Here is a 25510-nt window from a genome sequence, read left to right as displayed (position 1 = left end):
CGGTTCTTGGTGTGGGTGAGGCCAGGGGCCGGGCAAGGGCAAGGAGAGGCCTGGACCTGTCGCCAGAGGCCCCTGGGTGCAGTCCAGTCCTAGCCCGTCATCCACTGGCCCTGTCCGCACATGCCACACAGCCTGAGCCCTTGACTGATTGGCCCCTGCCTCCTGGGCAGGCCCCCCTCACCACACCCTGCAGGCTAGGCCGCACCTGCAGCAGTCCTCAGCTGCATGTAGCCTGCAAGTCCCACCTACTCAGGACAGCAAGCAGCAAAGGGCATTAAATAATGTTAGTTTTTATTTTACTACAGAAACCCACGGCATCGCAGCCCCCACTCAGTCTTCTGCCTAATGCCTGTAATGGGGGCTTCGGGACCTGGACCTCGAGCGCCTGCGGAGAAGGGAGAAAACGATGAGGGTGGGATGCTGGGAACCTCTCCCATGCACACATGCACCAACAGGCCTGGAGACTGGGCTGCTGAGGGAAGGAGGGAGAAGGAGGAGTGTCTTCCCCAGGGAACAAGTCCAGCCACACCAAATGAAGAGGCAAAGGAGACTTGGAGAGTCACCCCTGGTAGCTGGACCAGCAGCCTCACCTTCGAGAAGAACTGTACTCTCGACCTGAAAGAAAAGGACAGTGATGCCAGGCAGCCTCCACCTAGCAGGCCACCTCTGCGAGGATGAAGCCCCTCCCCACATTCTCAGCTCAGGTGGGGCACCTGCAGTCTGTGTGTGCCTCAAGCAAGATCCTACTGTTTTGAGACTGGGTCTCACTATGTTGCCTTTGGCTAGCCTGAAACTGGCTGTGTAGACAAGACTGGCCTCAAACTCAGAAACTCAGATCCTTCTGTCTTCCCAGTGTCTGTCAAACTGTTTAGTACTTTTTTAAACAATAAGATGAATTCCCCACATAGGCTGCTCCCAAACAACAAAACAAGTGAGCCTCCTGTGTGAGACTCCACAGTGCTGTTTTTTTTTTTTTTTTTGTGGCATGTGTGTATGTGGTGTGTGTAAATTTGGCTGGACTCTCTTGCCCCACTCTCCAGACTGCCAGATCAGAACTGTTTTCTTCCTTTATTATTTAAAGCAGGATTTCTCCAGGTAACCCTGGTCTCTAGCCCTGGAGTGCTGGATTTTAGGTAAGAACCACCACACCCAGTTTTTCTAATGGTCCCGAGAAGCAGCCTGACTCTCCTGACCCTGGCAATGTGGGAACTGTAGCAATGGTAGGCGAAATACTCACTGTAGCGTGGAGAGGGTGAGCGACTCTGGCGGCTGTACTGGCGTTCCCACTCTTCTCTCTCCTTCTCTCGTCGCTCTCGCTCCCTACAGGGGGAGAGGGGAGGCAACCAACAGGGAGGAGTGAGCACCTGCGGGCTGTAGGCACCTGTCCCTGCGCAGGCTGGACTGCCCTGTATCTACCAGGAAAGCCAGGCCTAACGTGCTCCTAGCCAGTGAGTAGCAGCATACACTGAAGCTCAGGCAGGAATGAGGCAGACAGTGAGGGGAAACACCAGAAGCCGACATAGCCAGCCAACATAAACCCAGTCCCAGTCCCTGGACTCAGAGGGTTTTTGTCTGTGTAGCTCAGATTGGCCTTGAATTTAGGATCCTCCCCTGTGCTGATATCACAGGTGGGAAACACCAGGCCTGGCCTCTTCCTCCACCTGACAGCAGCCTCTGAAGGTGCGGTGCATAATGATATGCGACAGGACAGCTCACAGGAGCACTGTGCCAACCCGAATTCCATCCTCAGGTCCTACATTGGAAAGAGTCCTGATATCTGGAGTTTGTCCTCTGACATCCACGCATGCGCCACTTCGTGTGCCCTGCTGGCTTGCTCACTTCCTTCTTCCCTCTCCTCCCAGCAAGCCAGGCATGGTGTTTCATGCCTGTAGTCCCAGCACTTGGGAAGATAAAGCAGGAGGATTGCCATGAACTCAGAGATACCCTGGCAACTTAGTGAATTCCAGGCCACCAAAAGCTACAGTGTGAAAACCTATCTTAAAAAAAAAAAAACCAGGGCTGGAGAGATGGCTCAGTGGTTAAGAGCATTGCCTGCTCTTCCAAAGGTCCCGAGTTCAATTCCCAGCAACCACATGGTGGCTCACAACCATCTGTAATGAGGTCTGGTGCCCTCTTCTGGCCTGCAGGCATATACACAGACAGAATATTGTACTCATAATAAATAAATAATAATTAAAAAAAAAAACCAAAAGAACCCCAAAACCAAAAACATATGTATATATGTACATGTGTGTATATCTGTTTTTAGAAAACGAGAAAGCAGGAGCGGCAGCAGGTTCCCCCACAGCCCAGGAGGTCACATGCCTAACTATATAGAGGCAGGGGCCATTCCCATCATTGCCCCACAGAGAAAGGCAGCCCACAAATCAGAAAGAACCGACAGGTCCAGAACCCCATCCCTGACTGGCTCCCCTCCTTACCCTGTTACACAGTACAACAGCCCAGGCTTTTCCTAAGGGCCCCAGGCAAACTGAGGACTTGGGTACTAATCCTAGCTGTCTAGTGTGGTGAGTGTGGTGGGCACCGAGCCACTTCAGGCTTCACCTGATCAGAGAGACTTAAGACAAAACCCCAAGCCTATGATCTAGGCCCAGGACTCTGACCACAGCCCAACATCTAACGCAAGAGAAGAAAGGGGAAAGGAAAAGCCCCTAACCTAAGAGACCCACCATGGAGTGGGCTTCACTTTACCACTTATTAAGCATTAAACACCAAGGACACGGTTGTCAGACGTGGGGAGGCCAGAGAGTATGGGGATGCTGTTCAGACATGAGGTCAGAAGGTGAGGGGCCTAGGCCATCAGGAAGAGCCGCCTGAACATGAGGACAGCAATGGGCTGGGGAAACCAACGAAAGGAGGGGAGGGGAGGGGAGCCTCCTGCAGCAGGGCTGCCTTGACCACAGGCCAGGGCCTTACTTCATTCTGATCTTTCGGGCCATGGCGCGCAGCTCATCCTCACGCTCCTGCAGCAGAAACAACTGTGAGGGGTGGCTCAGCCCCCCACTGCACCCAAGTGCCCCACCCCTCTGAGCCTGGCCTGACCTGGCGCTCATGCTCCTGCTGTATCATCTTCTCCTGAGCAGCCTTCTTATCCGCCTTGACTGTGGAGGAAGGTTGTGGGGCTGAGGGCTGTGCTCAGGGTCCCCACACCACCACTTGACCTGCTCTGGCAGGCTCAGAGGTCATCCCACTTTTCCCACAGCTCTGGCTGGACTGGGGGGGGGGGGGACTTACACTGGCGATTCAGAGCCTTCTGCATCCGCAGCTTCAGCCTCTCCTGTGGGGTCAGCTTGGGCTGCGGGAGAAGGGGCGGGACAGGCGTGGGTGCCCAGAGTTCGTCCAGCCCACCTCAGCCAAGAGCCTGGGACTTGGGGGCCAGCTGGAGCCCCGTGGGAGGCAGGGATGGGACTTAGCTTGCCTGGGTAGCCCCTCCCCAGAGTAGTCCCTGGGCTGGTTCTCCCCTCCCCCTGGGCCCCCTGCAGGCCAACCGGGCCCAGCTCTGGACACTGCTGCTGACAGGAATTAGACGGGCGAGTTCCAAATTCTTACTGACTTTGGCAGCTCCTGTCTCTTTACCAGCGGCAGGTTCGGTCCTGGGTGGGAGGAGATGGGAGTGCTACCCTTACCATGGGCCTCAGGACAGCCATTAGCCATGGGCTCCAGAACCTTCAGAATGTGTTCCTGACCCACAGAACCTAGGCAGGATCACATCCCTCTCTAACAGTCTACCCCAGCCGAGGCCATGATGGCAATGCCTCTATATGGCAGTGCACACACCTCCCCACAAAATGAATCCAGTGGGGGCTCCCTCAGCTCCAGCCAGGCCCCTACTCACTTTTTCAGCTTCTCGCCCACAGCAGGGGACGCTGCTGGCCTGGTCAGCTTCTCCCTTGGGGGCGATGGCGAGTGACTCTGGCTCTGGCTGCGGCTGTGGCTTCTGCTCCGGCTCTGGCTTCGGCTTCCACTACGGGTCAGGCTGCGGCTTCGGGAAGGGCTGAGGGACCAGCTGCTGCGGCTACGACTGCTGCTATGGTGCCTGGGACCTCGGGCACCCCGCTTATAGCGGTCACCTGAACGGGAGCGGCTCCTAGTAGTGTAGCAGAGGAGAAGGATTGTCACCTCAATTTCCAAGGCCATGGGTCTCCAATAGGGTTGAGTATATTCAGTCCACTTTTCCCCTCCCCCATACTTCCCTCCGAAAGCTCCTGCGCCTCCCTGGGCACATTCTAGAACATGAGTATGCTGGACACACTTCTCTATCTCATGGGATACCCAGGTGCTAACTTCCGGGGGTGGCCCAGCTCAGGGCACTCAGGTGCCCCACTTTGCTCCACACCTGTGGCGCTCCCTACCCCACACATCAGCCAGCACCAGCACTCAAGCCCTGGACAGGCTGCACAGTCCCAGAGATTCCCCGCTTGGGGTACTAGTGAGAGTCTCGGGCTGGCATCCAGTTTGTGATAGGCTCCGCTTCCCTCCCCAGCCTTTCTCCTGTGATCGGGCTACAGAAAAGATTCAGAAGTCAACTTCTAAATATGTAACAAATCTACCGGGGCTGACTAGTGCTTGTCGTCAGTCCTGAGTGACCACAGCCATCAAGAAACAAGTACTCTCAACCTCTCTAGAGCAACACGAGGATGAGGGAGCCAGGCCTGAGCCTGGCAGTTACAGCTCCCACAGGTGGACGGCGCTATGACTGATACACACACACAGCAAACTGGCAGTGGCACGGCAACATTACATATCATAAGCAGGGCCAGGGTCTACCCTCAACACTTAGACTGCGCCTGTTCTACGAAAGAACAAACTCCAGCTGGGTCAGTAAGCCTGCCCCTGCTTCTGAGCTCTCCCCCACCAAACCTAAAAGCAGCCACAGCCCATATTTCACTGCCCCCTGGGAACCCGACCCTTCCACAAAGGTTATAGCCCCACCCACCAGATTCCCAGGTCCTGCAGACTGGATAGTCCAGGCAGAAGTCAGAGACACCTCCATGCCCAGTGTCCCTGAAGAATTATCAGGCCCCACCCCAAATTTTGGGCACCTACCCCGTCCTGCTTCCAAATAGGTGCTTACTGAAAAAGAGCAATCTGTCCCCAGCCTGCCTCCCCAATGCCAGCACCCGCCCAAATGCGAGTGCGGACCTGCTTCTGCGGCGAGGCGCGTACCCGCCACGCCGGGCTGGCGAGCGCGAGTAGCGGCGTCCGTCTCGGGAACCTCCTTCGGAGTGCCGCCGTCCGCGACTGCGGGAGCGCGAATAGCGCCGGGAGCGGGAGCGCGAGCGGGACCAGGACCGCGAGCGAGAGCGCGCATGGCGGCCAGACCGGTAGTAGCCACGGCGTGAGCGCGAGCTGGAGCGCGAACTGGAGCGAGAGCTGGACGTCCTGGAGGCGGAGGACGAGGAGGAGCGGCGGCTGTGGGAGCACGGGGCCATCAGCACCACTGCCCTTAGAGGAACTCCCCACCCCCCCACCCCGGGAACCGGCTTGGGTGCCCACAAGCGTTACCGACCGGGCACTGGCATTGCGGCCTGGAGTGGGGCCGCCGGGCTGGGGGGGTGCAAGGGGCTTCCCGGGGGTGGCCCCCGATGCGGCGGCCGCGGCGGCTGCAGCAGCTGCCTCCTCATCGCTGCCCCCAAAACTGGTGATGAAAGTGATCTTTTCCTCGCGGCCTGGGCTCGGGGAGCGAGAGCGGGAGCGGGACTCAGAGCTGGATTCCGAAGGTGACCTGCAGCAGAGGGTGGGCAAAAGGGAGGTCAGCACTCAGAACCCACCCCAGCTGCACCAGGGCCCTAGTGGGTTGTGTGAGCTAGAGGCCAGTCAGGTAAACATCCATAGGGAGGTCAAGTCCAGCCAGAGCAAAGAGAGACCTTGTCTCAAAAATAAATTAATTGGTCATGGGACATGCCTTTAATCCTACTACTGAGTCAAGCCCAGCCGGGTCTGGAGAGCAAGTTCTAGAACAGCCAGAACTGTTACACAGAGAAACCAAGTAAGCTTGCAGCTGGTGAGAAGGCTCAGCAGGAAAAGCCTCGCTGTGCTCCCACGCGTGACAGCTTCAGGTCAACCCCTGAACCCACACACAGTGAGACCGTATTCCTCTAAGCTGCCATTTTACCCCCAGCCCTGTAACATATGCACTGCACCCACCCACCCACACAAATGTAATTTTTCAAAACAGAAGATGGGCCTGGGGGTGGTAGTGGTGCATGCCTTTAATTCTGGCACTGGGAAGGCTAAGGCCAGAAGTTCTCTGGCTATTTCAAGGCTAGCCTTGTCTACTCTACATAGAGTTCTAGGATAACCAGGGCTACACAGAGAAACCCTGTCTCAGTAAACAAATATGAAAAAAAAAGAAAATGCCTGGCTTTATGTAGTCAGTAAAAATGAAGGGCTGGGTATAGTTGCCTATGCATGAGGCTCCCTCCGGGTTTCAATAGACCTGGAGAGTAAATTCTCAGCTGTTCCATGTAGTTTAATTTCATCCTGAGATCCTGGGGCCTAGTGGAACACCCTTTCGAGCAAAGCAGCCAACACAAAAGCCCCACCAGGCCCCACCCTTGGCCTTAAGAGAGCAGCAGGCAGAAGTTAAGTTGGACACCCTGGGACCCGCACCATGCTTGCTGGGTGAGGCTGTCAGGCCTGGCACTGCATACTATTTCTGGGAGTGTGTGTTAAAGACACCCAATCTCCAGATCCCCTATGCCGTATTTGATGGTGTGTACCATAGCCTCTTCTGTTGACGGTGTTGAGGAAAATAAATTGGAAAAACAAAACTGATATGGATTCAACAACCACCCACAGACCACAAGATGATGGCTTTGTCCTGGGTGCTGACACTTACCGTTTATAGGGGTCATAGGTGGGGCTGTCTCGGCGGGCATAACTATGTAGACAACAGGAAAAACAATGGAGAGCTGAGAGTGGGCGGGTGTGAATCCTGGGCCTCTCCCACCCAGATCCCCAGTGCTGCAGACTATGCCTATGCACCCTGACTATGGGGAACCCACACCTGTCTCCTTATCACAGCATGAGCAGCCCTGGTGCTGCCGGCTTTCCAACCCCACACTGGAAGAACTTGCCCATAACCAGTCCCTGATCGATGCTGGTGTGAAAACAACAGAGTGCCTAACTTAACTCAGCGACTCTTCATAGGACAGGAACAGGCCCAGAGAGGGCAAGTGGCTTGCCTACGGTCACACTGTTCAAAAGTGAAGGAGCCAAGATCCCAGCCCAGGTATGTGGCCTGCATCTAGAATTTTGAGTCAATATACTGAGAGGGCCACTGAGTTATTATTATTAAAAGCAGTAATAATGAGAATCCAGGGCTGCCTAGCCCTGAGCAGTTTAAACCTTAGAGCCACATTCAGTCCTTTTCCTTTATCAGAGACTTGCCTAGGGTCACCAGGCCAAGCCTCCCCTCATGTGGATAGAGTGCCTCAAGACTTCCATGTGGGAAGTGGCTCAGGCCCTCTCCTTGGAGGTAAGGGTTCCCCACTTTGCAGAGGAAGAGCCCAGCTAGAAGAGAGGAGTCATTTATCTAGACTCTCCAGAGGTCACAGAGCAACACAAATCCACATGACTGGGGCCCTGAGCTCTGGCCACAGTTCCTCTAGCCATCACCAGTAGCTTCCTGTCCATTCCCCAAGAGTCCCCAGGCCAGCAGGGTTAGATGGCAGGTGGCAGAGGAAAACATACAATGCTACTCCTCACTAGTAACTGTCATTCCAGGTTTGTCATTAGAGCACTCCTTCCTGAAGCCACAGCTGTGCTCCTGAGCCCCTGGCTGTGAGCAAAGCTGCCCAGGAAAAAAGTCCTACCTGGGAGGGCTGATCTTGCGGCCCCTCAGCCGCTTTTCTCTGAACTCTCTTCGCTGTCGCCGGGAACGACGGCCCTGGAGAGAAGTGCCAGGATGGTGAGGAGTGTGCCTTCACTAGAGACACACCTTTGCCCCCTTCACCCTACCCAGAACTCACCGAGTACATGGCTTTTTCCTCCTCCAGGGCCTTGGCATGTTTGATGGCCTCTGCCTCCTCCTTGTCTTTCCGTAGCATCCTGCAGAAGGAGAGGAAATCAGCATGAAGGGCAAAGGTCACAGGGTGAGCAGAGCCCTAGCAAAGACAGCAGGGACCTAATGGTACTTCGGGATTCTAGGATACAACTCTTTCCTTCTTTCTCCCTGAGGAATGGCAGTTACAGGCCTGACTAGTCTTGAACTCACTAAAGTAATCCTCTTAACTAAGTTGATGTACACGCACGCATCCCTGCCCTTTCTTTTCTTTTCCTGACCTTCCCTTTCATGGAATTTGTTCTGTAGCCCAGGCTGATTCTGAACTTAAGACCCTCTTGCCTCAGAGGATCTGAGGATCATAGGTGTGTGCCACTACACCAAATTTCTTTGATATATTCAACAGATTTTATTGAGCACCTAAAAAAAAATCCGTTTTTACATTTGTTTTATGTGTATGGGTATTTGGCCTGCAAGTGTGTCTGTGTATCACCCGTGTGCCTGGTGCCCCTGGAGGAACTGGCTGTGAGGTACCATGTGGGTGCTGGGATCCCAAACACAACATAACCACAAGCGCTCTCCTGAAGAACCTTCTGAAAGACAGGTGCTGCTTTAGGAGTGAGAGCTCAGCGCCTGGGGCTGCAGAGACGGCTCACAGGTTAAGAACACCTACTGTTCTTCCAGAGGACCTGAGTTCAGTTCCCAGCACCCACATCTATCTGACAGCTCACAGCTGCATGTTAACTCCACCTCCAGGGGACCTAACGCCCTCTTCTGTCCTCTGCAAATACCAGATGCACATGATGCACGGAACTAACTGCATGCAGATAAAATGAAATAAAATCCAAAACAAAACACAACAGAACCCACCAGACAGTGAAGGCACACGTCTTTAATCCCAGCACTCGGAGACAGAGGCAGGTGGATCTCTGTGAGTTAGAAGCCAGCCTGGTCTACAGAGCAACAGAGAACAGCCAGGAATAGACAGAGAAAATCATTCTCGCAAAACCAAAGAAAGGTAAAAAAAAAAAAAAATTAAAAATTTTTTTTAAAAATGATTTATTTAACTTTATTTTATGTGCATTGTTGTGAAGGTGTCAGATCTCATGGAACTGCATTTTCAGACAGTTGTAAACTGCCATGTGGGTGCTGGGAATTGAACCCCGGTCCTCTGGAAGAGCAATCAGCGCTCTTAACTGCTGAGCCATCTCTCCAGCCCATAAAATTTTTTGAAGAACAATGCAGCATTAAATCCTCACACTGGCAATGTGGAGGCAGGAAGATCAGAAGTTTAAGGCCATCTTTAGCTATATAGCAAGTTTGAGGCCCTATCTCCAAATAAATAAGTAAAAAGAAAAAGAACACATTCAGCACTAGCCAGGCATGGTGGCTCACACCTGAAATCCCAGTATTGCCAGAGGATTGAGGATAGCCTGGTGATACTTTGAGAACCCTTTTCAAAGTCAAACAAACGGGGCTAGAGAGATGATTCAGAGGTTAAGAGCACTGACTGCTCTTCCAGAGGTCCTGAGTTCAATTCCCACATGGTAGCTCACAATCATCTGTAATGGGATCTGGCACCCTCTTCTGGCCTGCAGACATACATGCAGACAGAATACTGTATACATAATGAATAAATATTTAAAAAAAAAAAAAACCTTAAAAACAAACAAGAAAAAAAAACCAAATGAACAGGGAGGGGGTGCAGGAGGAGATACCTTCATCCCTTTTTTACATTCTGCAAATAAAAATATCCTTGCTACTTTTACTAAACAAAACAAATGAAAGCAATCAACCCAGCCAGGCCTGGTTAGGCCTGGTAATGCAAGCCTGTAATCCCAGCTACTGGAGACTTCAAAGAGTGCTCAAGGCTCTAGTTTGGGAAACTTCAAGCACGAGGAGACTGAGTATAGGGTCCCTCAGATAGTGCCAACTACACAGGAAACCTCAGCACAGAGGTAAGAGCCACACAGAAAGCCTGAGAAATCATGGAGTAGGGTGCCCAGGGGTGAGGCAAGGTGAATGGCAACAGGGCTCAGAAGACAGACTAGGCATTGAACAACTCCAGTGAGGAGGCCACACTGGGGCTTGCGGTCAGGGAAGGGAGAGGGACCCAGGTAGGTGAGGCCAATGGCCGTGTGCTCCTGACAGTGGTCAAACTGCTAGAGTAAGAGCTCTCAGCCTATGGGTCAAACCCTTTAACAAACCTCCACTGCCAAAAACATATTCTCACTACAATTCATAACAGTAGCAAAAGCACAGTTATGAAGTAGCACCAAAAACAATTTTATGGTTGGGATCACCATAACACCAAGGAACTGTAATAAGAATCACTGTGCTAGCTGGGCGGTGGTGGCGCACTTGATCTCAGCACCTGGGAGGCAGAGGCAGGTGGATCTCTATAGTTCAAGGTCAGCCTGACCTACAGAGTGAGTTCCAGGACAGCAAGGGATGTTTCACAGAGAAACTCTGTCTCAAAAACAAAAACAAACAAACAAACAATAAAGAATCACTGTACTAGAGAGCTGTGGGTTCAGACTTGGGTAGCGACCTGGGATTGATCCCTAGGTTCCACAGAAAGTGCTTGGCAAGGTATGACCTGGTACAGGCAGAGGCTCCTGCCATGTGATCATGTGAAGAATAATGCATAAAGCTGCACCACAAGAGGGTGCTGTCCCCAAGGAACCTAGTAGTTTTTAGGTCACGTTGTGTGACAGGATCTGTTTCTGCAGCAAGTCCCACCAGTGCACTGTTCATAGGCTGAGAAGGATAGCTGTGGTACCAGAGAGGTGCCTCGGAGGTCAGGGCAGGGACAGAGTCCAGCATGTCAAGCCAGCGTGGTCTCACCTGACAAAGTCTCCATCAGCCATGCCATAGGTTGTGGCCTGCTTATTGAGATCAGCCACCTGCTCCTGGTTCAGCTCATCCACATCCACCTCCACGTCTGCACCAAGAGAAAGGCTGTCAGGGACCCTAGTCCCAGGAGAAGATAGAAGGGGGTAGTGCCCCAAGTGGGGACAGGTCTACCAGGTAGAACACCTTCAGGGAGGATGTAGCTGTGCTGGCTCTGCTGAGGCCCAAGCTGGGGCTTGGTCAGGACAGCATACTGCACAGGGTGGACAAATAGGGGAGGGTGGATGAGTCTGCAGATGGAGTGCAGGAAAGAGAAGAGGATGGGAGGTGGACAGAGACAGGCGTGGGGCGGGCATCAGAGCAGCGCACGGAGGGAGGGCAGGAGACATCAGCTCTGCCTGAGGCTAAGCCCACATGTACAGGAAGAGCAAGCTGGAAAGGCGGCAGCCGCAGTCTTCTCACTGGGGACTTCCATAGGAGGAAAGGCGGTGAGCATGGGGATGAGTGACAGATGCTGGATGGGGGCAGCTCTAGGAAAGGGGAAGATTCATTTCCCAGAGAAAAGAAAGGCTGACCCAGGTACAAGAGGAAAAGCCAGCCCCAAGGTGGGAAAATCTTATAGAAACAGGGCCCAGAAATGATTGGGAGAGGGGACAGGGACAGAGAAGGCTGGGAGTGGGCCAGGGAAGCAGGGGAAGGCTGAGGTCCTATAGCTGGGGCAGAGGAAGGCCTTGTAAGCATGGGTACCCTACAGAGGGTGAGGGACAAGACACAAAATCGATGCCTAGGGGCTTCAGGTGGGGAGGGCAGAGAGGGGACCCCACCGATGTCGGGGATGACCTCATCTTCATCCGAATTGCTCTCCTCCTCAGCTGGTGACTCCTCCTCCTCTGTTTTCTCGGCCACCTTCTCTACCTCGGCCACAGTACTATCTTCATAGGTATAGCCAATGGAAGCCTTCTTCTCTGCCAGCCTGTGAAATGAGTCATGAGCCAGGGGCTACCCAGCAGGAGTAGGGCCATAGGCAAGCCCCATGATAGATCCTGAGTCCTTGGCAACATGTGTCCACCTAAGATGCTCCACTCTAGTTCCCGCTTATGGCCTGGTCCTTCCCATTCCTCTCCTGGCCTCCTGGCCCAGGCACTGTCCTGGGCTGCCCCGCCTTGCCCATGTTGGCTTACTCCTGTCAGGAGACAAGACTGGCTGCACAGGTCTTAAGTCTCATTGAGTGCAGAGCCAGAGCCGTCTTTACAAAGTGTGCCCCAGTTTTGCTTTCAGGGGACACACTGAGAGGCCACTATTGATTTCTGCTGTCAACTCCCCTGCTTCATCCCAGCACCCTTATCCTGAAGCCAAGGCTTGAGTGTCTGGGAAGTACCCAAGCATGTCAGGAAGCAGATCCTACAGTGGGTGCTCCCAGATATGATCAGGGCTCCAACTACAGTGCCCAGCCAGGTTGGCTTTTGAGATGGCTGGCAACCCTGGGCTTAGGACCCCAACCTCTGCAAAGTGACATCAGCATCTCTAGGTGGCAAGCTTACTGCATGCAGGCACTGGAACAAGTGCATGACACCCCCAACACCCATGTTCTTCACAGCTCCTGACTTAAGGCTGACTCCAAGAGGCTGCCTTCCCTCGGCCCTCTCCACAAGACTCACACTCAGGCAGTTTCCCCACAGGGCTCATGACTCCTACTCTGCAAAGTGGGAGCAACAAGCTCAGTCAGAGCCTGTCCTCTGCTGCTGACTCTTCCTCTCCACGTATAGACCATAGACTGCGGTGGTGAGGTGGGAGGGCTGGCCCCACCCATCAGACCAGCCCTTGACTCACTTCTTCTTCTCATCCTCGCTGGGTCTCTGGAGGCCTCCATACAGTTCATCAATGTAGATCTGATACAAGCACTGTTCCTCAGAGACTGGCAAGGAGAGGTCAGAGGTCAGCACAGCCTGGCATATGTGCGTGTGGAGTGGAGTGCAGAGAAGGGCGTGGGCAGCCAAGGCAGGGTCCCCTACTTCAAATCACTCTGGTATACAACATCAGCTAGATGATCCACTCTCCCTGTGATCCTGGTAATGTGTAACGTAGGATCACTGACAGAGTGAGTACTTGCGACTTAGGGGCCCTATCGCTGTCATGGGGCCTCTCTGGCCTCCAGAACCATATGCATGCCCGTAAGTGTTGGGTATCATGTGGACCCCACTGGCCACCACCCCATACGGTCCTGTGGCTTGGTTTGTACTGGTGGGGTGTCTGAAGATCATGCTCTCCTACACCCCCAGCACCCACTTCAGGAGCTTCCCAGGGTACTTAGGCAGCATGGCTTCCCTTCAGCTCTCCCTATCCTCTGCAGGCTTCTGCCTAGCTTTCCTTTCTTTTGAAGGGGGAGGGTGAAGGGACACTTAAGACTGCATGACAAGCAAGTGCTCTACCATGAAACTGTATCCCCATCTTTCTGAGACAGGGTCTCACAATGTTATTCAGGCTGGCCCAGGCAAGCCCTGAAAATGAGATTCCCCCGCCTCAGCCTCTGGAGCACTTCTGGTGCTGGGTCACTGTACCAACCTGAGCACTTCAGCTTTCTACCAGTGGCACCTGGTGTCTGGGCTAGGTAACACAGCACGGCCTCTTCTTGGCCGTGGCAGACACCCACCTCAGAACCTCTATGCACTCTATCCCAGGGACTGGAATCCACACCTCTCCCTGGCTCAGTAGAAAGCATGTATACCCAGCTCTGCCTTCCTTCCCTTCAGGAATGCTTAGCAAGCGGTCTCTTACACTACCTAGGCTTGTTCTTTTTTTTTTTTTAATTTATTTATTTATTAACCTAGGCTTGTTCTTAAACTGTTCGTGTGATTATGCCGTGGCTCTCTGTCCACCACTGGACAGTAGAGGACACACTGCTTGTAGGAGTGAATGAAGAAGTAAGGGAAGCCCGGGCTCTAGCTCTAAGGAATCAAGGCTTGGGCAAAAATGACAGCACTGCTGGGCAGGGGTGGCGCACGCCTTTAATCCCAGCACTCGGGAGGCAGAGGCTGGCGGATCTCTGTGAGTTCAAAGCCAGCCTGGTCTACAGAGCAAGTTCCAGGACAGGCTCCAAAGCTACAGAGAAACCCTGCCTCAAAAAACCAAAAAATAAATAAATTAATTAATGATATTAAGAAATACATAAACGCATCTTAAAACACGGAAATCTGGGACTATCAAGCCCATGTGCAGGCCTCCTGTGCCAGTGTGAAGCAAGATTTGCATATGTAATCCCTGAACTCTCAAGCTGACCCCTGGAGCAGACACCCGAGACCTGCCAGTAAAGGGGTTTGTGTGTAGGTGACCCTGGACAATTGTATCCATAGTGAAGACTCCACTTCCATAGACACCTCTGAGTCCTGTCTGTAAAATGGGCGTCAAGCTGGGCACAGGGATCCTTGCCTATAATTGCAGCTCTGGGGGGAGGGGATCACCAGTTTCAGGGCAGCTTGGGCTACAGAGTAAGACTGTCTCAAACATGTAGACAGTAAGAAACATAACCCGAGATCCAATGGTGCAGCAAGACAGGAGAGCAGGCCCCTAGCGTCTGTGTGTGTGTGGCCCTGCATCATCCCCAGCACAAAGCACTGACGGGGAAAAGGAAACTAAGGAGTCCTCTGCCCTTCTGGGTTTGTTTTATGTTTGCAATGCTAGGGACAGAAACAGATTCTCAAACAGACACCCATGTGTCCATGCATGCCATGCGCACATGTAACAAGGCTTGCATGTGGAGGTCAGGGGACAATTCAGGAGTGGGGTCTCCTGATCAAATCCAGGTTGTTAGGCTTTCATGGCAGGTACTCCTAACTACTGACTAACTACTGAGCCAGTTCCCTAGCCTTACACAAGCCACACCCCCAGTCACATGCAGGTGTGCCAGATGAGCTAACAGAAAAGACTTCCCATGAGGATGTGCCTTCCAGGGAAAGCCGGGGTGGGGGGTGGGGGAGTCCTCGCCTTCTGGAGCCCCAGTGAAGGCCAGTCGAACTGTCCGAGGTCTTGCTCACAACAAAGCAGTGTTTCTTCCTGCGACCCTTGCCCATGCAGTGGGCGCAGTGCATGTGCACCCTTCTTCTTTTTTAGTTAAAGGATCCTACACAGACTCGGAGGGAAGGGATGGGAGGTGGCCTGGGCAGAAACCTCCAAGTCTCTAACTCCAGAGAGCCCTGTGCTAGTTTCATGGACAAAGGCCCAGAAGGGAGAGGAGGTACACAGACTGGGACAGAACCAAGGGCAACCAGCAGCAAGTACCTGGGTGAGCCTGGTCTAGGTCGTCGAGCCTCAGGCCCCCATGCCCCATGCCCCGCCCCGCCCCGCCACTCACTGCCGGCGAAGTCGTTCTGCACCAGGCCTCGGTACCGCTCGTAGTTACATTTCCGTTCGTCCGACTCCTGCTCCGGGGAGCTTTTGGTGCGAGAGGTTAAAGGAAAGGTAAACCAAAGAAAAGTGGGGAGGCTTCTGACTAAGGGAGGAATGGACAAGGCTCTTCTTGCCCAAGAAAGGTGACAGGTATACCGAGGCAGAGAGCTGCTATGGGGTCCCTGGCAGCTCCGCCTCCGAGGACTTACATGGTGGTGAGCAGTGGGGGGGTGTAGTCGGGGATGTGGTCTAGATGTGCGCGAACATCAAAGCGGTCAATCATGTTGTTGGTGTCCCCTTGCCAAGGCATCCTGAGATGGGAGGGGTGAGGCAGAGAGGCAGGACTCAGAATCCAAGCACCCGGTCCCTACCATCTCAAGTCCCTCTGACCCCCAGTGTCACTTCACTCTCACCTCCAGCTCAGGTCTCGATGCTACACCCCCAAACTACATCTAAGATCTGGTCCCAACAACAAAGCCATCCATCTACTGGCCCACTTCTCAGAGCCAGGCAACAAGGAACTTAAACCAGGTCAAGGAGGCCACTAAAAGAACCACAATCACCTTGAAACATCCCCTCCGCCCCTGCCCCTGTGAGCTTCAGTCAGCGCTAAGTTTTCCCCACACCGTGATTGTCTACATAACCTCTAACAGTCAACTTTACACACACAATCTTCCCAACCCAATCACACAGAAGCCAGTCCTTACCCGAACTCTACTGCAGACTCAAGAGTACCCCCCAAGTCCCTTCTGACACTATACCACCCCTCAACAGTCTTACATGTTCACAGGGCTCTCAGCAGCCAGGGCAACGGCAGAATCCAGGTGAACCTTGCAGGCGCGGCCATGCACCTGCAGGAACTGGGCGGGATCTTTCTTCTGCAGGGAGGGACAGGTCAGAGGTCACCAAGGAGCCAAGGCCCACCACACCTCCACAAGTAGGCCTAGTGGTCAGCTGGCCTCTGGGTCAAGTCCCTGGCCACACCTTACAGGTGAGCCAGAGTGCACAGCCAGCATCCGAACCACCATTTGGGACAGGGAACTGTGCCCTCCCAGATGTGGCCAGCAGTGCTGAACTCTGCTCTAGCTGAGCCATCCTGACAGCCAGCCTATCTCTCTTGGCTACTTGGGAAACTGAGGCAGAAGACTGTAAATTAAAAGCCTACCCGGGCTACAGACATACTGTCTAAAGTATTACCCCTAACTCTTTGTGTCTATCCGGGGCCATTCATCTAGAGCACAATGTGAGCACTGGCCTGCAGCAGCCTTGAGGGCGACGAAATCACTCAAGCGGCAGGCATGTCTGCAGGCTCCAGGGAGATACCAGGCAGACAAAGTCCTGCTCCATATGCCCTAGGGTGGTGGAACTGACAGCCAGCACAGGCAAGGCACAAGGAAACTGAACTGCACACAAGTGACCCTGGGCTGAGGCTGTAGCCATGGGACAGTGCAGGAAGCCCTAGCTCTACCCTTAGCACCAAAAGGAAACTACAGAAGAGAAAAAGCTAAACAAAGAGCTGGGGATGGTGGCCCAGGTGTTTAACCCCAGCAGTCAGGAGGCAAAGGGAGGTAGAGCTGTAATTTGAGGCCAGCCTGGTCTACAGAACAAGTTCTAGGGCAGCCCAGGCGACACAAAGAAACTGTCTCGGAAAATAATGAATGAATGAATGAATGAATGAATGAATAAATAAATAAATAAATACCAGTCCCCCAAAAGGATACCTAAGTTGGAGACTCAACCCTGGGTCCTAGCTTAGGGGAGGACTTACAAATTCAAATCACAAAAGCACCATGGGAAGCATAAACCTGGTGGCAGGAAAGGTAGAGAGCTCTGGCCTGGCAGTTCCTGGGGTCACATTACATCACTGGGGGAGAGGATGGAAGCTCAATGCTGCACTGTAAATCCTGAGCTGGCTCCCACAGTTCTGCCGTAGTCATGCTCTGGCTGGGTCCTGCTCTCCACGGTCGTCTCTTCCTGGGGCATGTGGCTACCCTGCCCTCTGCAATGCAATGTTTTCCTGGTCCCTCCAAGCCATGGCCTCCTCTCCCCAGAGCCTCTGCGTGCTCTGGGTGTCTTCCTGACTTTCCCCCTGGCTATCCTGGTCCAGGTTATGGGTCTCCCTGCTTTTACTTCCAGAAAGTTCCAGGCTCTGTGCTATTGTTCCCCCTCAGCAGGGCTGCTCTCTCACTTACTTCATGGCTCCTCTAGAGCATCCCTAATCCGCTCCACATAAATGCCTTACTGGGCCCACTTGTTTCCTCGGGGCGCCTACCAGCACCTGCTATTCTAGCCCAGCTAGCTCCATCGCCACCAGCCTCCCACAAGAACATGAACATCCCAAGGGGCAGGGATCTGTTTTGCTCACTGCTGGATATGTCCCCAGGGCCTGTAAATTAAGCAAGAGAAGAAAAGAATTCTCCTCACAGAAACAGCCTCACCTGCTTGCCATCCCAGCTCCACGCACAGCTCTGTCTGCTCCCCCATCATCCCCAGCAGGGGTGGATGTAGGTCAGAGCAGGGGCCCAGAGCAGCCACAGCTGGCCCCCTGCTCACATGACTCTGCCCAGCACTGGGCTGTCAAGACCCTCAGTTCACAGTGAAGCTGACAGAGAGAGGGCCTACCCAAGATCACAGGGGGCAGCAGGTAGCTGTGGAATCAAGCCCTTTGCACCACACCTGCCTGCCTCCTTCAATCCTCAGGCCACACAGCCTCCAGCAAGCCTGAGGCCAAGCCTCTAGGGACACCAGGTGAGCGTAAAGTCTGCAAGAGCCCCTGGAGGGATCTGTATCCCAGAAGTGACAGGCACAGAGCCCAAGTAAGCGCCCCCAGGTCAAGGCATGCCTGAGGAGTGGCACTATGGAAAAGTCAAGCTATCCTAACAGCCAGGATCTGAGCTAAGCAGTTTGTGAAAACATCCTCCACTCAACCTCTGCAACCCCAGAAACACCCATTTCCCACAGGAGGAAACTGAGGCAAAACCACACTCAAGATCACACCCGCATCAAGCAGAACTCGTCTGTCCCTAGATGGACCTAGCTCCTTTCTAAGGTGTTAATATTAGGGCAATTGCTACTGTGGTAAAGAGCACCTAGCGAAGAATCTATGCTCAACCATTTTCATTCGAACTTTTCTGCTGTGCAGTAGATTAAACTCAGTGCTCTCTCACTGACCAAAGCCCCACCCCGCCCTTAACTGGGTAAGCACAGTGTAGAAGCCTCAACCAACGAGAAGAGGTTCTCAGCGTGAATTAGGTTGTCCATCTCTACCACAGCCTCCTCTTGCAAAGTGCAAACTCTACCCACTAAAGAATGCCCTTCCCGGCTCCCTGCCCCTAACAATGCCATTCTAGGTAAGTGTTTGACTACATCAACTGGCATGCAGGATCAAGCTGCATCATACAATATAGCCTTTTGGGTTTTCCTGTTTGGTTGGGGGACAGGGTCTCACATGTAACTTACCCTGACCAGGACTTCACAGAGCTCCATACCCAGAGTGTGGTACTGTTTTGCTGTACTGGCTCCGTGTTCCACACTGGATGTGAGGATACACACCTCCAGTGTATGCAGAGTGACATTTTTTCCTTTTCCCATTTTCATGTGTGTGCACTTGGGTGGGTACACATGCACGTGGAGGCCCTGGGCTCAGGAATCACCCTCCATCTCCCTTATACCTTCATCGAGGCAAGGTCTCTCAATCAAATGCAAAGCTGGCTGACAGGGCTAGTTTAGCTAGCCAGCTTCTCTGGGATCCAGCCTCTGCCCTCCTGAGGCTGAACTACAAGTGAGCCACTATGCCTACCCAGCATTTTGTGGGTTCTGGGGAAGCAAACTCTGGTTCTCATGCTTGCATAGCAATTGTTTTAACCCCCGAGACATTACCCAGTCCACCATTTCCTTATTCATGCATCCCATAGACAACGACGTTCTTCTAACTATTGGCTTTGTGAGATACACTGCAAAGAACCAGGCTGTCCCTTCCTAAGACGCAAACTCCAGGCCGAGAGTAGTGCATGAACATAGCATGTATACCTAGCACAAATAATCTCTAGGCTCACCCGAGCAGTGGTGGCGCACGCCTTTAATCCCAGCACTCGGGAGGCAGAAGCAGGCAGATCTCTGTGAGTTTGAGGCCAGCCTGGTCTACAAGAGCTAGTTCTAGGCCAGGCTCCAAAACTACAAAGAAACCCTGTCTTGAAAAACCCAAATAAATAAATAAATAAATAAATAAATAAATAAATAAATAAATAAATAAAATAATCTCTAGGCTCCATCCCTGGCACCAGAGGCAAACAAATCAACGGAATCCACTCTTACAACCAGGCTGCATTGCCTCTGAGCTCAGATAGGTCTGGAGTCCATGCACACATGCTCTGTCATGCACTGCCTCCGTGAACTCCAGCACTTACCAATGGATGCCCAAGGCCAACAGCTCAAGTTCCACCCACTAAGCCTCACAGTTCAGTGTAGGGGACATCCCTGCCTTTACCAAGGACTACCCTTACATACTGGGCACGGCTGACATGGGCCTTCCAGAGGGAGACTTGTTTATATCTCACCTGTGTATTAACAGGGGTTGTTTCTCTTTCTCTTTTTCCCTCTCAGACAGTCTTGCTCGTGCAGCTCTGGCTGGCCCCAAACTCACAGAGATTCGCCTGCCTCTGTCTCCCAAATGCAAAGATTAAAAGTGTGCAACACCATGTCCTGTGGATTGTGTTTCTTTATCCAAATGACTGGACTGATTAGAGAAGAGGCATGGAGGCACACACGTGTGATCCCAGCACCCGGGAGGCTGAGGCAGAAGGAATGTGAGTTGGGGTAGACTGAGCTACACAGCGAATTCTAAGCCAGCAACTTAGCAAGATCCAACCTAAAAACAAAAAAACAAAAACAAACAAAAAAACAAAAAAAACCCACAAACAAAAGCCAAAAAAACAAGAAAAAAAAGAAAGATGTCAAGAATAGGAACAGTGACAGAAAAGTCACAAAACTCAAAGAAAAGCAGTCACCGAGAATGATCAGCGATCAGGGATGTAAAACCAGCAGCCACAGTCCACTGTGGCTTGCTCACCCCTGCTTCCACAACTCCCCCAGGCCACCCCAGCCACCGGCAGTGGGCTGGTGTCTCTCACAGCTAGGCTCCACACATCCTAATGCAGATCACATTCCCAGGCAGGACACTGGCTGCTTGTATGGTCCCCATGACAAAGAGCCCCACAGACACTTGTTGTCACCCAGTGAGGGGCTGTTCCTAGGCACTGTAGGGAAGGGGAGCCTGAACACCACTCTTCAGGCTCTCTCTGTGGCATCCATCCACCGCTCTGAATGCCAATTCCACTGTACCCAGCAATATCAGGGACTGTGAGTCTGTTATTTTTCCTTTTCTTTATGTGGGGGAGAGGGTGCTGGCTAGGCAAGCACTCACCACTGAGCCACATCCCAGCCCATAAGTTAACCCTTCCAGAGCACAAGTTACACAAACTGTGACACACGAGCTGTGTGGCTGTCTCCTCCTGGCTCAGGAGGCTAAGGCCACTTAAAAGGCTCTGACACTTACTACTTTTTCTTTTGTTTTCTTGTTTTTTTTCGAGATAGGGTTTCTCTGTGGCTTTGGAGCCTGTCCTGGAACTAGCTCTGTAGACCAGGCTGGTCTCGAACTCACAGAGATCCGCCTGCCTCTGCCTCCTGAGTGCTGGGATTAAAGGCGTGCGCCACCACCGCCCGGCCTGACACTTACTACTAATTTGACAACATTCTTCTTAAAGTTGTTGCCACAGCAACACAAGTGCTGACTAAGGCCAAAGACAGGGAACACTGGTAGAACCACCTGTAAACACGGCAGGGAGCTCCAGAGACGTGGCTTTTATGAGCTGTCACCCATGCTGGGGTGGGCTTTGTGGTGATGCAGATGCCTGAGTCCTCCATGATCTGTACATAACTCCAAATACACTCAAAGGGTCACCAGGCTTGACTTTCAAGGAATTCTCTTTGATATGTTGCCGTGCCACAAAACACCCAACAGGCAAGGCACACTGATCTAGATATCCAATCCTCCAACCAGCCTGCGAGACAATCTCAGGTGGTTGCTCTCCACCGACAGGCCACACACCTCCATGCTCCTACTTCAGTGGTCACCTCATAATCTGGTGTGGAACCCCACCCAGCATGGAACCTATGCATGTCTGCTTCCTTGAGGAAGAAAGGTCAACAGGACAGGGGCCAAGGGTCACAGGAGAACACCCAGAAACCCTCTCAACAACAGGCACGAGAGCCTCTGTCCCCTTTCTCTCATTTCCTCCTTGCTGCTGGGTGGAATGAAGACACAAGAGCTGGAGCCTCCACAGCTCTCTCAGACCTCACAACAAAACTTTCCAGAGATAAGAGACAAACTTCTGTCATGTTTGCCACTCATTCATATTCCATTCCTCTGCCTAGAGCCAAACTGATTCCACATGGTGCATCAATTTGCATGCACAAGGAAATATTAGGCAACAGAGGGATAGCCAGAAGGCCTGGATAACGTGAACAGGGGAGAGGCAGGCGGATCTCTGTGAGTTCGAGACCAGCCTGGTCTGCAAGAGCTAGTTCCAGGACAGGCTCCAAAGCCGCAAAGAAACCCTATCTCGAAAAACCAAAAAAAAAAAGTGAACAAGGGAGCCAGGCAGACCATGGAATGGCATGAATCTGGAGGAGAGGTAAAATTCAAACTAAGGGTCGAGTGGCTCAGTGGAAGACCCCAGCCTAGAATCCCCCAGTGAGGGGCTAGGGGTGTGACTCAAATCTGTTTGGCATAAGCCCTGCCCTGGCTTCCATCCTCAAAACCTCCTAGGGGGAACCCCCCCCCAAAAAAAAACAAAACACAAACTATGTAGACCATTGAAAGCTACGGTCAAGAGCCTGGCCTTCTCCCAAAGACACTCAGGAGCCAAAGAATTCTGAGCAAGGGAGGAAGAGGGCCAGTTTTGCACTTCAGAAAGATCTCTCTAGTCTGTTGGATGGGTTGCAAGGGACAAGACTGAAGACAAGGGGAACAGAAAGGCTAGGCAGCGACACTATAGTTAGTACAATGTCTATAGGAATGGAATCTAAAAGACTGGGCCAGGTAAGCAACTGTCATTTCAAGCTGGGGGTCTTCAAAACAAACAAGAGTTAGACAAAAGAAGACGTCATAAACCAATGCCCAACCTGACTGCATGCCCATGGACCACACTGACCAAGATAGCTCTAGTGGTGCACTTTTATCTTAGGGGTGATCAACAGAGGTCTAATTGGGTTTAAGTCCTCCTTAATGCTGGAAATTTTATACCTGGTACTATAAATCTAGCCAACTGCTTGTAACTGGAGAGGTCATGAACGCTAGAAGAAATTTCACTAAACTAACATAATTTCCAAAAAAAATAAATAAATAAAACAATGCCCATCCCATCTTTGGTGGCAGATATGGAAAAGGCCAGGGAAGATACTCAGTCACTGAGAGAGTAGCAGAGGCCACAAGGGCCTTTTGGGCCAAACCATGGTGTTTGTTGGGATGTTTTGTTTTGTTTTCCAGGGGTAAAGTCTTATGTCTGGAGCTACAGGGTCTTCCAACTTCAATGCCAGTTTTACACAGGGCTGCACTAGATACAAGAAGCTGACAAAAACCCCAACGACTTGGCTGAAGAAATGACTGTCTGTTGAGTGTGGCCACACACCTGTAAATCAGGAGAAACAGGGCAGGAAGACTGGGCCAGAGAATTACAGAACACGTGTCTCAAGAAGAGAAGGGATACAGGGTAGCTAGGATAGTAGAGGGCTTGTCTAGAGTGGGTAAAGCCCATAGCTCCTCCTCCAGCGCCCCAGGAAGCAGTCACAGTGGAAAGAACGAGAAGGATGCTGTGGAAACAGGGCTCTCGCCTTGACAGGACCCTTCCCTCTGGGGCCCTCCCACCCATGCTAGAATATGGTCACTCACAATCTTCTCATAGTACTCCCGACGCCGCTCCGCCCTCTTCTTGTAATCCACCATCATGCCTCGGAGTTTCCGCTCATGCTTCCGAGCCTCGTGCCACATCGTGGTGAGGCCTCTCTCTACCTGAGGGACGAGGGCACGAGACACGTCAGACGAACTGGAAAAACCACAGGGCAGAGCCACAGTCCTCTGACAAGTTGGTGTGGACCCTGATGGCTTCCTGGGAGAGGCTATGCAGCAGACCTGAAGGTGAGTGAGGAGAAGGATGTGTACACAGTCCTGCTGCGGTAGCTCGGGCACTACTAGAAAGGGATTGTCCTAGATAATGTGCTAAAGTCCAGATGAAAGATTATGGAATCGGCAGCCCTTGGATGGTTGATGCAGAATTGCCTTGAGTTTAAGGCCAGGGTTATATGTACCAGTCCAGTGTAGACTACATGGGGAAAGCCTGCTTTAATTTAAAAAAAAGAAAAAGAAAAGAAAAGAAAAGAAAGGAAAGAAAAAAACTGGCCAGTGTTAGTGGTTCATACTTTTAATCTCAGCACTGGGAAGGCAGAGGCAGACAGATGTCTGAGTCCAGAGCAGCCTGGTCTAGGTAGTGAGTTCCAGACTGGTCAAGGCTATATAGTGAGGCCAGTCTGGAAAAAAGAAATTGGAAATTTTGGAATGAAAGAAGTGTCTGATCCTGAGCTGCCAGGGCTGGGCTCACAGAAGAACCCGAGAGACGCTCTGCAGGAGCCATGCATGAGGGGGAAGGGCTACAGCGGAGTAGGAAGATGAAGGCTGGTGGAGGGAAGGCAAGCTTCTCCGAAGCACAGCAGCGACGTGCTGCTGGAGGGTGAGGCCAAGTGAAGGGCGTGGACAGACGATTGGGATGGCCAAGCGGCTGAGGTCGAACGAGGGGATGTGAAGCGGGTCAAGCATGCAGGCGAAACTGAGAAGAGCGCCGGCCCGGCTGGGCGCGGTGGGCGTGAGGCAGGGGCGGAGCTCCGTTTGGGAGTCAGGGTCCCGGCCGAGCCCTTCGGCGCGGACTCGGGCCCGCGGAGGGGCGAGGGGCGCAGCCTGAGGCCTGTGAGGACGGAAGCAGGTGGGGCGGCCCTCAGGGCCCGGTGGTCACCCACGGCAATCCCAGGAACGCCCCGGGCAAGGATGAGGCCTGACTGCCAGCGCTCGGCAGCCGGGAGGTCGGGGTCGGACGCCTGCACTCACCGGCTGGTCGCCGCCTCCCACTGCTGCGCTCGCGCGCGCTCACGGCTCACACCGGAAACGGAAGTCAGAGGTTGAGCGAAGGAGAAAGGCGGTGCCGCACAAAAGGCATTTCCGCAATCGCGAGGGCGGGATCAGGGGGAACTGGGTGTGGTCTAGTGGATTGGTTCGACTTGTGGGCGGAACCTGTATGGTGGCACGATCTGGGGCGGGTCTTAACGACTCTGGTCTGGAAGCGCAAGCCGAGAAACACAGCTTTCCAGACACATTTTTGTTGTCGTTGTTTTTAAAGATTTATTTTATCTTAGGGGTTGAAGAGGTTGCTAAGCGGTTAAAACAGTGGCTGCTCTTCCAGAAGTCCTGAGTTTACTTTTCGGCACCCAAATGGCTCACAACAGGAGTCTATAACTCTGGTTGGTCCCATGGGATCCAGTGCCCTCTTCTGGTGTGCATACATGCAAAGAAAACACCCATACGCATAAAACACATAAAGCCTTTAAAAACCGATTTATTAGCCTGGCGCACATCTTTAATCCCTGCGCTCTGGAGGCAGAGGCAGGTAGATCTCTGAGTTCGAGGCCAGCCTTGTCTACAAAGCTAGTTCCAGGACAGCTAGGGTTGCTACACAGAAACTCTGTCTCGAAAAACAAAAACAAAAAAGATGTTAGGTGCATGCCTGTATATGTAGATGGCCCTGGAAGCCAGAAGAGGGCGTCAAGTGTGTTGTGTATTAGTCAGGGTTCTCTAGAACAACAGAAGTTATAGAATGAATCTCTCTACATACATAGAAAGAGGCTTTATTAGAATGACTTACAGGCTGTGGTCCAGCTAATTCAACAATGATTAGCAGAAAGTCTAAACATCCAGTAGTTGTTCAGTCCACAAGGCTGAATGTCTCAGCTGGACTTCGGTGGACACAGGAATTCCACTGCCAGTAAAAAATGGACTTGTTAGCAAAGAGAGGGCAAGAAGGCAAAGAACAAAAGCTTCCTTCGTCCATGTCCTTATGTAGGCTTCCAACAGAAAGTGTGGCCCAGATTAGATCCAGATTACTTACTTCAAATTAAATAAAAACTCCCTCATATGTGTGCCCTCCA

At 52.5% G+C, this 25510-nt stretch overlaps 1 protein-coding gene across 4 annotated transcripts; it reads right to left on the bottom strand.

Moving 5' to 3' along the window:
* Positions 1-274: 274 nt before the first annotated feature.
* Clasrp (CLK4 associating serine/arginine rich protein) lies at positions 275-24482 on the bottom strand. 4 transcript variants are annotated; one of them, XM_075989751.1, is made up of 21 exons: positions 24417-24482; positions 23211-23330; positions 16043-16140; positions 15472-15573; positions 15228-15307; positions 12710-12794; positions 11704-11852; positions 10874-10970; positions 7995-8073; positions 7839-7912; positions 6863-6904; positions 5531-5746; positions 5164-5433; positions 3857-4108; positions 3575-3614; positions 3256-3316; positions 3064-3122; positions 2938-2984; positions 1238-1344; positions 591-615; positions 275-385 (listed from the first exon to the last, which is right to left on the bottom strand). In XM_075989751.1, exons 2-21 carry the CDS (start codon positions 23307-23309, stop codon positions 343-345), a joined length of 2025 nt encoding a protein of 674 aa, XP_075845866.1. In that variant the 5' UTR covers positions 23310-23330; positions 24417-24482; the 3' UTR covers positions 275-342. The 4 variants fall into 4 exon arrangements, 2 of the variants coding, with proteins under 2 accessions (XP_075845866.1, XP_075845872.1); XM_075989757.1 differs by having other exon boundaries at positions 1238-1320; XR_012912216.1 differs by lacking the exons at positions 275-385; positions 591-615 and having other exon boundaries at positions 1238-1320; positions 3571-3614.
* Positions 24483-25510: the final 1028 nt, after the last annotated feature.

This window comes from Microtus pennsylvanicus, chromosome 1 (assembly GCF_037038515.1).
Source record: "Microtus pennsylvanicus isolate mMicPen1 chromosome 1, mMicPen1.hap1, whole genome shotgun sequence".
Lineage (NCBI taxonomy): Eukaryota > Metazoa > Chordata > Mammalia > Rodentia > Cricetidae > Microtus > Microtus pennsylvanicus.
Note: the sequence above shows the minus strand (reverse complement) of the source record. Positions and strands in the feature narration are given on the sequence as shown.

Excerpts from the sequence above, each read along its gene's own strand:
- Clasrp (XM_075989751.1), bottom strand. The coding sequence starts at position 23,309 with ATGTGGCACGAGGCTCGGAAGCATGAGCGGAAACTCCGAGGCATGATG. Across the intron at positions 11,853-12,709 it reads AGCGAGGATGAGAAGAAGAA|GCTGGCAGAGAAGAAGGCTT; the intron begins GTGAGTCAAGGG and ends CTCATTTCACAG. Across the intron at positions 386-590 it reads GAGTACAGTTCTTCTCGAAG|GCGCTCGAGGTCCAGGTCCC; the intron begins GTGAGGCTGCTG and ends CCTTCTCCGCAG.